At 53.6% G+C, this 14188-nt stretch overlaps 9 protein-coding genes across 9 annotated transcripts; 5 read left to right on the forward strand and 4 right to left on the reverse strand.

Annotated features, from left to right (window-relative positions):
* Positions 1-233: 233 nt before the first annotated feature.
* N7474_008003 (FAD-dependent oxidoreductase) lies at positions 234-2182 on the forward strand (the record flags this gene model as incomplete). The annotated part of the gene is made up of 4 exons (XM_057199413.1): positions 234-296; positions 353-741; positions 802-1003; positions 1052-2182. The coding sequence occupies 4 exons, from the start codon at positions 234-236 to the stop codon at positions 2180-2182; spliced, it is 1785 nt and encodes a 594-aa protein (XP_057050114.1).
* Positions 2183-2450: 268 nt separating this feature from the next.
* Positions 2451-3309, forward strand: N7474_008004 (CXXC motif containing zinc binding protein; the record flags this gene model as incomplete). Its single annotated transcript, XM_057199414.1, has 5 exons — positions 2451-2485; positions 2625-2739; positions 2794-2859; positions 2975-3100; positions 3166-3309. 5 exons carry the CDS (start codon positions 2451-2453, stop codon positions 3307-3309), a joined length of 486 nt encoding a protein of 161 aa, XP_057050115.1.
* Positions 3310-4625: 1316 nt separating this feature from the next.
* N7474_008005 (small nuclear ribonucleoprotein F) lies at positions 4626-4912 on the forward strand (the record flags this gene model as incomplete). Its single annotated transcript, XM_057199415.1, has 2 exons — positions 4626-4768; positions 4846-4912. 2 exons carry the CDS (start codon positions 4626-4628, stop codon positions 4910-4912), a joined length of 210 nt encoding a protein of 69 aa, XP_057050116.1.
* A 350-nt stretch (positions 4913-5262) lies between these two features.
* Positions 5263-5605, reverse strand: N7474_008006 (uncharacterized protein; the record flags this gene model as incomplete). Its single annotated transcript, XM_057199416.1, has 2 exons — positions 5263-5431; positions 5478-5605. 2 exons carry the CDS (start codon positions 5603-5605, stop codon positions 5263-5265), a joined length of 297 nt encoding a protein of 98 aa, XP_057050117.1.
* A 1029-nt stretch (positions 5606-6634) lies between these two features.
* Positions 6635-6892, forward strand: N7474_008007 (uncharacterized protein; the record flags this gene model as incomplete). The annotated part of the gene is made up of 1 exon (XM_057199417.1): positions 6635-6892. The coding sequence occupies one exon, from the start codon at positions 6635-6637 to the stop codon at positions 6890-6892; it is 258 nt and encodes an 85-aa protein (XP_057050118.1).
* Positions 6893-7938: 1046 nt separating this feature from the next.
* N7474_008008 (uncharacterized protein) lies at positions 7939-9392 on the reverse strand (the record flags this gene model as incomplete). Its single annotated transcript, XM_057199418.1, has 2 exons — positions 7939-9268; positions 9340-9392. 2 exons carry the CDS (start codon positions 9390-9392, stop codon positions 7939-7941), a joined length of 1383 nt encoding a protein of 460 aa, XP_057050119.1.
* A 258-nt stretch (positions 9393-9650) lies between these two features.
* gcy1 (putative glycerol dehydrogenase Gcy1) lies at positions 9651-10652 on the reverse strand (the record flags this gene model as incomplete). Its single annotated transcript, XM_057199419.1, has 3 exons — positions 9651-10146; positions 10206-10583; positions 10636-10652. 3 exons carry the CDS (start codon positions 10650-10652, stop codon positions 9651-9653), a joined length of 891 nt encoding a protein of 296 aa, XP_057050120.1.
* A 596-nt stretch (positions 10653-11248) lies between these two features.
* Positions 11249-12090, forward strand: N7474_008010 (PSME3-interacting protein; the record flags this gene model as incomplete). Its single annotated transcript, XM_057199420.1, has 2 exons — positions 11249-11414; positions 11507-12090. The coding sequence occupies 2 exons, from the start codon at positions 11249-11251 to the stop codon at positions 12088-12090; spliced, it is 750 nt and encodes a 249-aa protein (XP_057050121.1).
* A 129-nt stretch (positions 12091-12219) lies between these two features.
* On the reverse strand, positions 12220-14042 carry N7474_008011 (uncharacterized protein; the record flags this gene model as incomplete). Its single annotated transcript, XM_057199421.1, has 7 exons — positions 12220-12877; positions 12928-13184; positions 13236-13479; positions 13538-13729; positions 13784-13862; positions 13917-13962; positions 14016-14042. The coding sequence occupies 7 exons, from the start codon at positions 14040-14042 to the stop codon at positions 12220-12222; spliced, it is 1503 nt and encodes a 500-aa protein (XP_057050122.1).
* Between the last annotated feature and the right edge of the window lie 146 nt (positions 14043-14188).

The raw sequence follows: 14188 nt of genomic DNA on the forward strand, positions 1-14188 counted from the left end.
ATTCAACAAGCTGTTGGTTCCTGGATCCTCCAGGAAACCCTTCAATGGATTGCCAATCTTAACTCCCTCAATAGGAATAAGTGCCTACGGCATACCTTGAATGGGGCGGAAAGAGTCTGCAGGGGCCCAGGGAATACTTAGGGGCTATAGAGGGCCATGAGGAGATATGCATCCATTCCACTTGAACTTCGTTTCACCACTGCATCTCGGCAAGCTTAGCAAGCTCAGCAAAGATGCTCTTTACAAGCCTCCTGCTCCTTGCTGGAGCACAATCGGTTTTTGCCAAGTGCAAATGCGTACGTCTATTCCAAATATTCAATTGCACCCGAACTAATTCGACTAAACTCGACAGACCCCAGCTGACGACTGCTGGCCCTCAAACTCGAAGTGGAATGCCCTCAACGCCACCGTTGATGGACAACTCATCGCTAATCAGCCTATCGCCCAATCATGCTACCCCGGCGCGGGCTACGATGCGCAGCGCTGCCAGCACATAAGCAGTGAATGGGCATCGTCTCCGTTCCAGGAGGCATCTCCAATCGGATACACCTATCCACTGCTTGAGACCTGCCCTCCCATCAACGCCTCGGTGGCAGCCTATCCAATTTGCGATCTGGGCAATTCGCCCGTTTACACCATCAACGCAACAAAGGCAGATGATGTCGCTGCTGGAATCAAGTTTGCCAAAGAGAACAATGTCCGGCTGGTGATCAAGAACACCGGTCATGATATTGTGGGAAGGTAGGAAGTTGTTTGTTCCTTTTGGAGAACAAATCACAGCTTGCTAATGAGGACTGGCAGATCGCAAGGTTATGGTAGTTTATCGGTCTGGATCAAGTATATCCGGGATGGAATTGAGTACCAAGAGAACTATGCGCCATCGACTGGATGCCAGTCTAATTGGACTGGAAGTGCCCTCACAGTTGGCGGCGGGTATATATGGGACGAGGTTTACGCCGAAGCAGCCAAGCGTGGTCGGATCGCTGTTGGTGGTGATGACCGCGTGCGTCTCCCTTTCCATCTCAATGACAACAGAATTAACGACTTCTAGACCGTTGGTTCCATTGGAGGGTACCTCCAGGGTGGCGGTCACGGCTTCGCAACCCACTTCTTCGGACTTGCCACTGACCAAGTCCTCGAATACAAGGTTGTGCTCGCATCGGGTGAAATCGTGACAGCCAACCAATGCCAGCACACCGACCTGTTTACTGCGCTCCGTGGAGGAGGCGGCGGTACATATGGTGTTGTGGTATCGGCTACGATCAAAGCCCACCGCACTCACCCGGTCCTGATGCACGAGCTGAGCATCGAGGTTATCCCCGGGAAGGGCACTCTGTCTGGCCTGCTGAACGCCACTGCAGCTATGATGTCGAGATATCCAATTCTCTCGGATGAAGGATTCGCAGGCTACGCGGACCTGACCCGTGCGCCCACAGGGTCGCTATTCACGCATACTTTTGGAAAGCTGCTTGAGAGCAACACATCGTCCTCCAACAAGGACTGGGCCAAACACGTCATGAACCAGCAGATCGTAGACAATCTAATCCAGTTCAATGGGACCCAGTTCCTCGTCAAATCTGCATTCAAGACCTTCCCCTCGTTTGATGCGTTCTTCCTGGGCAGCGGCAGCCACCAGGCAGCCGCCGCAAGCAGTGCTATCATGACATCGCGGTTCTTCGATAAGGAATCTCTGCTGTTCAAACAGGAGAACTTGGAGAACATGATGGCAACCCTCTTCTCTGAAGCCGGTCCAGGCGTCCACGCTACCACATCCGCGTTCGAGCTATGTCTTGTCGGTGGTGGCCAGGTCCTACAAACCGCGCCGTATACCTCTGTGAATCCCGCGTGGCGGAAAACCTACCTGCTTGCGGAGCAGGTAGACCTCTTTCCGGACAATGCCGGCTTACAGGGAATCCGACAGATTGTGCAGCAGGCTACCGCCCAGAAGTCGAAGGCGATGAAGGAGCTGACCCCCGGCATGGGAACCTATCTCAACGAAGCCGACAGAGCTGATCCTGACTGGAAGCAGGATTGGTTCGGAAGTAAATACCAGTGGCTCAGCTCGATCAAGAAGAAGTATGATCCGGATGAGGTGTTCTGGTGCTGGTGCTGCGTCGGAAGCGAGGGCTGGGAAGAGGTGAAGGGTGGAACGCTGTATGGACCTTTGTGTCAGACGAACTGAGCTGGTCGACCTTGGGTTGATTCGGCTAAGCGAGGACGACCATGACATCGCCTTAGCAAGTGATCGTTCGATGGAGCTTGAAGAAAACTTTGGAATGTAGTCCCGCAGATTTAGAAGCTATAGTTAGTTGGTGTGTACATTCTTATCGATACGGGGTCACATGGGCCGTCTCTTTCATTCCCCGCACCGCAACAGAGAATCTTCTTCTTTTCACTTTCGCGTCAAGCACACCGGAAACACCACCAATTCGCTTTGCTCAGCGTACAAAATGCTTTCACTGATTCTCTCTGCTGACCTGCAAGGGTACGTGTTTCTCTCCCCTAGTGCTCAATGACCATCTCCTCCCCCGCACCGATCATGTAAGCTTTCTTGCACTGGCAAGACAGCTGCACCACACAGCTCCTATTTGAAGACCGGATCGGCTCACTCTCGATCCTTTCAGCGTCACTGCCCTCAAGCCCACAGACACCGAGGACAACCCGTACTTCTACAGCTTCCGCGTCAAATGCACCGGCTGCCACGAAGAGCACCCGAACTGGGTTAGCTTCAACCGCTTTGTATGTGTCTGTTCTACAAGTCTGCTCACTTACTGATGCGAGTGGGCTTGATAGGAGCAGCATGAAATTCCTGGAAGTCGCGGCGAAGCCAACTTTGTGTGGAAGTGCCGTCTTTGCGGGGTATGTGGTGCAACCCTTTCTCGGTTCCCTCCGGACACACACACTTTATACCCTACTTGCTTTATTTTCTGTTTTGCCCCTTTGAGAATACTCTTAGACTAACGTTTCTCTCTAGAAAACCCACTCCGCATCCGTCATCTCCGGTCCCCACTCCGTCGAAATGAAGCAGGACAAGCGAAAGGGCCAAAAGATCATCGACATGGATTGCCGCGGCCTGGAATTCACCGAGTTCAAGCCCGATGTGAGTTGTCTCTTCCTCGTCCACTCTTGGTACCTGATCGGGACACTAACGAATGATATCTATAGGGCGAGTGGGAGGCCAAGGGCGTTGAGTCCGGGACTTCGTTCAGTGCCATCGATCTGATGGAGGAGGAGTGGTATGACTATGACGAGAAGGCCGGTGAGGAGGTGAGCATCAAGGAGCTGAAGTGGGATGTTGGCCGGGCGTGAATACTTCCTTTTCAACATTTTCCTTGTGAGGGATGCAGGAGGGGAATGGGCGCTATGGGGGGTATGTTCTGGGCTCTGCTTTGACTGATATCCTTTCTTTTGTCTTGCATGGAGCATATCTGAGCCACCAATGGATTGAATTCTTAACCATCTGGCTATTCTTTGATTGATATACTGTCATCAATCACCATCAGTACCAAAAGTTGACCTTGAGCTAAACACAGCTGGCAGCAAATGCAAACGCATCCCGAACAACCTTCTCCATCGCCGGCGTAATATAAAGCGACTCAACCTCTTCTAGCCTCACCCACCGCCAGTCAGAGTGCTCGGCAGGATCTGTTTTAACAATCCCACTAGATTGAACAGTAACAACATAATTAAGCTGCACATTCTTCCCAGTCCTCTACTCCCAACCCATCGAGTCTACTTCGCCAATGATGGCAGCTACCTCGAGCGAGGTTTCTTCCAAGACTTCTCGCCTGACTGCATGGGCAATTGTCTCCTCTATATCTTCGACTTTGCCACCGGGTATTTCCCAATAGTCGGGTGTGTCTCTTCATGGCTGGCGCGCTTGAGGAGGAGGATTGTGCGCTGCTCGGACTCAAGGGTCTTGGAAGATGGCCGCGCCGATGACCCAGCGGTTGGTGCTGGAAAGGTCGCTGAGATGGGAATGTAGGATTTGGATATCCATATCTTTGTCAAGTTGTTCCTACTGTATTTCGAGTTAAATTGACGAGAAGAAAAGATACGAGACCAGAATCTATTTGAGTTATAGCAAAATATCCCGGCTATAGTACATTACATAATCGATATGGCAGTATGGTTAAGGCGGTGATGGTCCTCCCTCCCTGATTGGCCGCGACGGACCAGCTCACATTTTCGCGCTTGATCAACTCCGCGATCCTCAACACCCGGAGAGAAACGAGAGAGAGAGAGAGCTCATCGCCCCGTCCTTCTCTTCATATCTTCCTGGTGATCTTCCCTGTCTCCGGATCGCCGCACATCACACATTCACAATGAGTGTACGCCTTCCCCCTGGCTCTCCATCCGAGCCACCAGACTCCCAACCAGGGTGTCCGGCCTCTCCCAAGAGAAGCATTGCTAACCTCTATCGCTGCAGTTCCAACCAGTCAACCCTCGGCCGTTTTTGCAGGCTAGGTGCGAATTCCCCCAGTCCGGTTCGACTCGAGTTCACCCTTCCAATTCAATCAACTCCCCAACCACCCAATGCTCCCTCCCTCCCAGGCGGGGAGTCATCTCATCGCCGGAATGGCCAGAAGCAAATACTAATTTTATACTCTAGAGTCGGCACCGAGATGGTCATCCGCCTGAAGTGGGGCCAGACCGAGTACAAGGGCATGCTGGAGAGCATCGACTCGTACATGAACGTGCTGCTGCGCGACACGGAGGAGTTCATCGATGGCAAGAACACGGGCACTCTGGGCCTGGTATTGATCCGGTATGTACCTATTCGCAGGAGGAATACTAGTTGGAATATTGGTCAATAATCAGTCATGCTGACTCGTGGCGACGCAGGTGCAACAATATCCTCTGGATGGGCTCGGCTGAGAACGTGGAGATGACGGATCTCGGGTTAAAATAATGGGGCAGAGAAGGGAAGAAGGGGAGTGCCTAGGCTCCCGTGCGCGCGTTTACAGAGCCGATGGATGACCTGGGTGATTGAGCTGGACGGCGCTGTCTATCGAGCGATCTTACATCTCTCTCCGATGTCGACTCTTGGATTGGGACCGTCGAGCTCGTGCGTGTGCGACGGCAATGAGTATGCGCGAGGGACTGCATAGAGGAGGAAACCCGCAGAAAACACAGAGGGATTCGGGGCGATGACGGCCACTCCAGCGCTGGCGGCCGCTGTCGAATTAACTATTTGCTCTCACCATATCCGGCTCTCATGCGGCGTTCTTGATGGAAATGAAATTCTGTTTCAACTACCAGTTACTGGCCACCAACCCAACCAACACAATACATCGATTGGATTGTCCAGTAACTAAACTGCGCAAAGAGTCGCCGCCCTCGGCGGCCGTATTCCTTGTAAAGCTTTCTCGCCATCGCCCGCCACCACGTAAAAGCCACGCTGGCTGAAAGGTCTGCGATAGCTAGCGGCCTAGTGGCGATTTAAGGTATTGTTGGTATCCAGTAAGCACAGCTACAACCTGCACGTCAGCGCAGTGGGCGCCCCCACGATCAGCCCGCCCTTTTCCTGCCCTTCGTTTGTACCAGCATTGTATTCCTGTAGACTCGCGATATTGGTCCACTTGACATCAGCGTCGACGGGCATCATGGGGGGCAAATCAATAAATGGAGAATAATACTATAGTCAATAATGGAGGAGGGAGGGATCCGTGGGATCCGTTGATTAAAAGGAGATGTGTACCCCTCCGATCGACGTGGCGATTATCAGATAGAGGTACTCCGTAGTGAAAAATGCATCTCTGTCTCGTCTTTTATAGGCTGATCCTCCGGCCCTCCTCTTTGGTCCTGGGTGGGGACGTGGGATGGATTACTTTTTATAGGGTTGTCGGAGTAGATCTAACCCAACAACAGCTAAACTCCTAAATCACGACATTAGTGTTGAGTAGCCCCCGACGTCATGGAAAATATCGTCTTACCCTTTTACGACTACTGTAATAGTAATATGGAGCTTCTACAGAATATATAGAATCGCGTCATCCGAGGACACCACTCACACGACCACGTAAGGCCCACCCACTACGATCTTCACGAGCCCCGTTGCGGTTGTGTTCAATGGCCAGAACGCCTAGCGCCACAGTGTCGTTTAGCGCCGATCCTGTCCGTTTTTGCGCCCCCATCTTCTCTTCTAAGGAGGGCTGTGTGTGCGAGAGAGGGAGAATCATAAAGAGATACATAATGATTTGCTGGTTGTGTTGTGTCTGTGGACTGGTCCTTCCACATAGTATGTACTCCGATAGATCTATGTGATACATCCTAGACAGAAATATAACATTACCACGGACCCTGAAAATATCCCCTGATCGTCGGGCTCCATCGGCCCAGAACTAACAGTGCGCCTTGTCCTGGTCATCGGATGTAGTTCCAGTGCCATTTCCTTACAGCCCGCCCTCTTTTCGCTTTTGTCCCCTTCTTATAGCATAGCGCTAACTGCGACACTCTTTGCCTCATCTTACTTTCTTGCACTACTTAACACTCGCTCGATCCATCCTCTTCATCCGTCTCTCGCTTCACACTACTTCACGTTCTTTCGCTGGTGAAAGAATCTGCCTCTGCTGTGCTATACTCAACTCTACTCGAAACCCCCATAACCACAACCACAACTACAACCACCACCATGCGCGACACACCCTCCAAGTTCATCGAGATCCTCGATCCCAACGACGCGCACCCGCGCATCTCCGACTCAGACGTGCGCCTCGAGGACGTCCTCGCCGACCACGAAGCAACCATCAGCCGGCCCCGTTCCTCCACCACCTCCTCCCCCCAGCGCAGCCTTGACAAAGCCGATCTAAGCCGCGCCAACTCCACCTCCCCCACGCAGCGCTGGAAGCGGCTCAGCAATATTCTTGTACAGCAGCGCCGGAGCTCTTAGTTTGTGTTTATTAGGTGTGCGGACACTCTGGTATAGTGGTTGCTATACACATACGCAAATACTTCTACGTGGAGGTAATACACAGGACGGAGGGAAGGAAAAGTTGAGACAGAGGGTACTACTGCGTGGCCCCACTGAGGAGGAGGGAGGAGGGGCTCCGGCGTTTAGCCTTTGACTGATGGGTTTCTTTTCGATTTTCGGCTGCGTCGAACCGGGCTAGATCTGAAGCGCCAAGGTTGTTTTGTGCTGTGCTGTGCGCAGGGGACGGAGTTGGTTTCGCGCCGGACGCTGAGCTTTTCTTTTGATGATGATGACGATGATGTGATGATTTGTTTCCCCATCCTTTCTTTGGTCTTGGTATGGTATGGTATGGATTATGGATTAATCCTATGGGTGATTGGGATTGGGATGGTGGTAATACGAGGGAACGATGGACGGTCCAGTCAATTGTATAGAGAGCGGAACTGGACCGGAGCTTCGGAGATTGCGATTTGTTCTATTTATATTTTCTTTCAAGTCTGTCCTTGACTATGGCGTTGACGATGACAGCGGTAGCATTCCCTTCGATACCCAACTCTGCTGCTGTGTTCGGCTTGGCCATGTTTTATGTTCTGTTCCTGGCGCCATCTCCAACCCGTCCAGTCTGCGATGGATCTGGAATCTTCGGGGTCCATGGGTCTAGGGTTCGCGTAACTGACCCTGCCGAGCCCTGGACCCTGGCATGGGATAGTGGTACTGTGTACGACGTAGACGGCTTGTGGTTTAGTCCCTGGCTCGGAATGCTGTGCGAGGTAAGTGTCTAGGCAATCCAGTAGGGATGTATGAATTGTTCTCGACTGATGGAAGGTCGAGAGGTTTCAATTGAAGAGACATTGCATGGCAAGTACGTGCACATTTTGTATTCAATTGTAGTCAAAAATAAGAAAATGGTAGGGAGCGGAGTGGTATCAGCGCGATGATGATGGCCTACCGGGGCCATATCCAAAATCAAGCAAATGCAGAGAAAGAACAGAAAAGAAAGGAAGAGACAGCCAGATGATCTCTAGTTAAAGGAATGTAGCTTCTCCACGAGCCGCCTGATTGCATTCCTCCAAGAATCGGTGGATCCCCTGAATTCCCTCTCCTTGGGACTCACCGCTCTCCGAGGTGCCAACGACAGAGAAATCAGGGAAGTAGGCACGGTCTCCCAATTCACTAATGTTGATGGGGGAGAAGGTAGACGCCGAGGAATCCCACGGGTTGCGGCCAAACAGCTCGCTGTCTTCAAAACTAATCTCCATTTCATGGATATGGCCAGAAGGCGGGGTGTGAGTCTCGGGGGACATCATGCTTTTCCAGTCGAGCGCATCGAGTGACTGAGATTTGGGTCGCTTGGAGCCCGACGGTCGTGCCGCGCTAGGTGCAAAGGGAAATCGCAGTGCCGGCTCGGGGCCCGACGGTGGCGCCACACTGGGTGCGAAGGGAAAAAGCAGTGCCAGCTCGGAGCCAGTGCAAAGGTCAAAGTCTGCATCTTCGACAATTATACCGCGGTGGACGCCGACCTCGTCACACAGGCGCCCCACGGTGTCCGCGTCGCAGCCAGGGAAGCGGACGCGGATGGTTGAGTTTTTGAGGAGGGTAATTGGCAGGTCGCCCAATTCTGAAAGCTTCTTGAGATCATTGATGGTTGCCGCAAAGTTCTGAAGAGAGCGAGCAAAATCACCAGATAGAAGGTCCATGAAGCCCTCCGTGTTGAGAGACTTGCTGGTGCCGGGGACGATCTTCTTGGTGTCGAGAGAAGTGATAACGGGGGCAAGCTTGAAGTCCAGGTGCGAACCGGCGGTGTAGTATGGAACATCAAGCATCTGTCGCTCTGCCTGGTCTTGCAAGCTGCTGACGGCCTTGTACCGCTTGTCGCCGGTGCGAGGGTCGATTCCATCGAACCGAACCTTCTGGCCAGACAGGAAGAAAGCACGCACCCCCTGGGATACATTCTGGATCACCTGGGCAGGAGCAGCAGGGCCATGGGAGAAGTATCGCGCTCCGCCAAATCGGCCTGCGCCGACAGCATATCCGCCAGCGGTGCGGCCAAGAGCGCCGCCTGTCAGGTTGGGACGGAGAGTTGACGCGAAAGGGGCTCGGCTGGTCAGCCGGCTGACATTCGCAGCGATGCGGGTCGACTTGTACACCGCAGCGTCTGCTTGCAGACCCGATCGGATCGCAGAGACGAAAGCAGCACGGGTCGAGAAGTGGCGGCTGCGGGCTTGACGGATGGCAGCGGCGCGAGGGATGGGGTGGCGGTTAACTCGGGCATACGCTGGTTGATATCGGAGAGAGGATTGAGGGGGTTCTGGTAGTTTGGCTCGAAGGGCCCTTGAGGCCTTCTCATAGGCAAACCTGAGCAGATGTCAGCCTGATAACTGTGATTGACTCCATCCGATAAGGATGATAAGGGACAAGCAACGTACCTGGCTGCCCTCCATATCTTGGGGAGCAGCAGGTGCCCAGCGGAAGGCGCCATACTGAAAGTTGGGATGCAAGACTCGGGGGACTCGAGATGATGACGGAGGATGGAAGAGAAGATGGCTGACTGGTTCATCACACGGCCTCTGCACAGGAACGCCACACACGTGATCCAGAATGTGGCGGTGCAGCAATGAGGTCTCATGTGGAGTGGTGAATCTACTGGGGGAGGAGACAGGCGGACTGGTTCATTTCGTAACATTTTTTGTTATCTTCAGAATTACACTGAGCTATGTACTCCAATGTGCACTTTTGTTCACTCATCATCTCCAAAGAACACCTTGATGGGCAGCCAGTCATCGCCACAGACCTTGAATCGGTCCTTGAGGTTGTCCAGCTGGTTGATCTCCTCAGCGGTCAAGTCCCAGCCATCAATCTCAAAGTTGGCATCGATGCGCGACTTGCTGACCGACTTGGGGATGACACTCCAGCCCTTCTGGATACCCCACACCAGCAGCACCTGCTGGGGGGTCTTGCCCTTCTTCTCTGCAATCTGCAGCAGAGTCTGGTCCTTGTAGAGGGGGGAGTTGGTCGATCCCAGGCACGAGTAGCCGGTCGAGTGGATGCCCTTGGAGGTGTTGTAGGCGACCAGCTTGGGCGAGGGGTTGTTGGGGTGCAATTCGATCTGGTTGACGGCGGGAACGATCTTGCAGCTGGGGTCGTTGAGCAGCTTCTCCAGGTTCTTGATGCCAAAGTTGGAGACACCGATGTTGCGGACCTTGCCGGTAGCCGGCAGCTTCTGCATCTCTTGCCTGGAATTGGGGGTTAGCCATTGAGCCACTTCCACAGCTGGAAAAGAAATTTTACTCACCAGGTCTTGATGAAGTCCCAGTCGGGGAGGTGCTTCTTCAAGTCATTGGGGTCAGTCGAGCTGGGCCAGTGCATCAGGTAGAGGTCCACATAGTCCACGCCGAGATCCTTCAGCGATGAGGCAATGCCCTCCTGGACGCGGTGGTGCCAGGGGTTGTCGAGCTTGGTGGTGAGCCAGATCTGTTCGCGGGGAACGCCCGAGTCGCGGATCCCGGCACCGACCTCGGCCTCGTTGCCATAGGCCAGAGCGGTGTCGATGTGGCGGTAGCCCTTCAGCAGGGCATTCTTGACAGCCTCCCGGACCTCGTTGGGCTTGGACTGCCAGGTGCCCAGGCCGATGGCGGGGATCTTGGCGCCCGTGTTGAGAGTGTAGGTCTTCCTGTAGCGAAGGTTAGAGTTAATGGGCGCGGAATTGGGAGCGGGAGACATACTGAGTGTGGTTCGACATTTCGTGCGCTTGAGGGGGTGAGAATAATGGGGAGGATAGGAAGAGATAAGGACGGGAATTTATAAGAGCCCGGGCAGTGACAGTGGGCAGGTCCAAGCCGTGATGATGTAGACGAGGGGCCCAGTGTGGAGCACCTTAGTCAAGGAGCAGACCGTCTTCATTTGGTGAAGGACAAGTGGAAGGGACCCTGTATGGGGTGGCAGTGCACATCCTTGCCCTATCACAGGGTCAATTATCCTTCTCCATCCACTCGTGCCTCCCTCACTCCCTCAGAGAACCATTCCACACCGTGGGATGCTCTCGGTCTATTCTCTGTCCATTCCGGCTAAATAGCACTCGCCGCCCATTTCTGCCACTCCACTGGTCCCACCGCCATCCGTCTCTCTCCATCTTCCCTGCGTCATTTGATTCCAGAAAATTCCCCAGGCTGGGTCCTGATTTGCTCCCACGGCTCCATTCCCTTGCATCCCGAGACCGACACGGCTCCCGAAGACCGGATAATATCCTCCCACGCTCCACCCCCATCCCGAGTGCCACGCGTTACTCCCGAGAGTCGGGCTCGGGACTGCCTTCACTTTACCCAGACTTTCGTCATCATGTCATCCGGGTTTGTCTCGGGCGGCACGAACGAGCAGCCGGTGGAACGGGACGATGAGTGGCTCAAGGCACAGCAGGAGTTGGAGGAGGAACGGAGGCGCAAAGCCGAGATCGGCAAACAGAATGACGGCAAGAGTCTCTATGAGGTGCTGGAACAGAATAAGAGTGAGCTCAATTGAATGCCGATGCCGGTCATCACGGGGAACAAAAAGAATACGGCTGACATGCTGGGGCGGGGTTGCTCGGGTGGGTTGTAGTGGCCAAGCAGGAGCAATTTGAGGAGAAGATGCGATTGAAGAATCAATTCCGCTCCCTGGATGAGGATGAGATCGAGTTCCTGGATTCGGTGCTCGAGTCCACGCGCGCACAGGAAGCCGCCGTCAAAAAGGACACGGCCGACCAGCTCGAGCTCTTCCGACGTCAACGAGAAGAAGCCGAGAAGGCCATGCTGGGACCGACTTCCTCGGAGATTACACCGGCGGAGGAAGACGAATGGACTATTCCCGGCCGTAAGAGACGGAGGGACAAGAAAGATCTCTTGATCCCGGGGAAGAGGCGGAAGTCATCGGCAGCGGGGAGTGCAGGGACTGATTCCAAGGGCCAAGAAGCTCAAAAACAGAGCCAGGGTGGTTCCCAGGCTACCGGGACATCAGAACCTACTTCCGCTCGGTCAAAAGAGGCACAAAATACGGCTTCAGCTGCAAAGGCTGAAAAGCAGTCCTCAGGCGTAACAGCCGAGGCAGACACAGCTAGGAAACAGCCCGAAGTTAGACAGCCAGCAAAACCCGCTCCTGTCTCTCTTGGACTAGCAGCATATGGATCCGATTCGGATTCAGAATAAAATGATTTTTTACCAAAATTTATCTTCTCCTATCACCTTCCGCAGGGTAATTCTACAAAAAGAACCGGCCATTGCAAGATCCCTCCCAATCTTCCAGTCATCAATTTTGACCTCTCCTCCTGCCCCGGTCTACTCATAATGGGCCGTGTCCTGCTTCACCTCTTGCTCCTCGACCTTACGCTCCAAGTCATGAGGCAAGTAATCCTCCTTGCGAATCCCCGGCACGATCCACGGCGCATGGGAGAACATATAGTTCATCTCCTCCAGCGGCACCTTCTTTGTCTCCGGCAGCAGGGCATAGAAGAACAAGGCGTTCGTGAAATTGCAGACGACGAACAGGAAATAAAAGCGGTACTGGATGTGGCTCATCGCAATCGGGGTGACCTGCCCAATCATGGTGTTGAAGGCGAACGAGGTCATTGTCGCGATCGAGACGCCCTTGGAACGGGTGCGCGTATCGAATACCTCAGCGGGGATGATCCAGGACAGGGGACCGCAGGTCGCTGAGAAGGAGAAGTTGTATAGCCAGGTCATGATGATGAACCCCCAGTGCGCGCCGGTGTTCTGGGTCGTGGGAGGGAATTTGGCTAGCAGGACGGTCGCGGCGATGAAGGTAGCGCAGTTGCCCAGGTTGCCGCCGATCAGGGACCAGCGTCGACCGAAGCGATCAATGAACATCATGCAGCAGAACTGAGCGATCAGGGCAATGATACTGTTGATTGCCTGATACTTCAGTGAGTCTTGGCTATTGATTCCGATCTGTGCATAGATCGTCACTGAGTAGTATCTATTGGATGTCAGATCGGATATTGTTGTGTCAAGAAAAAAGTCCCTTACTGGATAGCAGATACACCGGTCATCTGCACGGAAGCTTGAAGTGCCATGCAGAGAAACAGACGTCGGAACGACGATCGGCTCTTGAACAGCTCGACATAGGACTTGGCCTCGTGCTCATGCTCATAGGTGATGCTCTCCTGGATCTGAGCATACTCAGCCTGGACCCAGGGGTCATTCTCGTTGCCGTTGGCATGGAGTTTAGCCAGGGTACGCAAACCCTCATCAGGGCGGTTGTGGTCAATGAGCCAACGGGGCGACTGGATTTCGCATCAGCCAAGAACTCAAGAGGGAAAAAGCCCGACACGTACCTCAGGGAAGAACATGATCAACAACCCAAGGAAGACCGCCGGAACGAGCTGGATACCCAGCGGCAATTGCCACTGCGCGTCGTTGTCTCCCGAAAAATTAACATATGTGCCATACGAGATCCACGAGGCGCAGAGCGCGCCAACTCCTAGCATGAACTGTTGCAGCGCCGTCACCCGGCCACGGATTTTCGGGTGGCAGATCTCCGCCTGGTACAGCGGGATCATCATCGTCAGGAAACCGACACTATTATTGGCGGTCAGTGAGCTGAGCCCTTTTGTGAGACCCAACAAAAAGTACATACCCTAGTCCAGCCAGAAATCGTCCACTGTAAAGGAACGCGATGTTGCGCGCACCGGTCTGCAGACCACCTCCCAGACAAAATATCACACAGCCCAGCGAGATGGTCTTTCGTCGTCCCAGGTAGTCACCAGTGATACCTGCGAATCCGGCACCGAAGAAGGCGCCAGCGGTGAACATCGCAACGACCACTCCACTATTTTGCTAATGAGCCTCGATTCGGAGGGTCTGGGTCTTGTAAATTGCTTACGTTTGCGTGGAATCCGGATGATTGAATCTCGAGACAAAAGACTTGGAGATGATCACCTCTGCAATAACACCCAGATCATCTTGGATGAGTTAGATTATGCACTCGACACGCAAGACCCTACGAGAGAACCTACATCCGTAGAGGAATGATCCGAGTGAGGCGAAGACGCCGACCAGGAACTAAACCATTGATCAGTTTGTGGCAACCATTCAAAAGAGCAAGTATCCCATACCTGGTACCATGACGGAGACAGATGCATGGCGACAGGTATTCTTTCGCGATTATGGAGAACAATGAAAAGAATCCGGGGAACAAACTCCACATACCCCGGGGGCAGGTGGGCGATCATCGGGTACAAATACTCGCGCAGAGGCGACGCATCTAGTTACGGCTCTGATCGGAGGA

Source organism: Penicillium riverlandense (assembly GCF_028828495.1).
Source record: "Penicillium riverlandense strain IBT 135883 chromosome Unknown utg000007l_segment0_segment0, whole genome shotgun sequence".
In the NCBI taxonomy this organism is placed as follows: domain Eukaryota; kingdom Fungi; phylum Ascomycota; class Eurotiomycetes; order Eurotiales; family Aspergillaceae; genus Penicillium; species Penicillium riverlandense.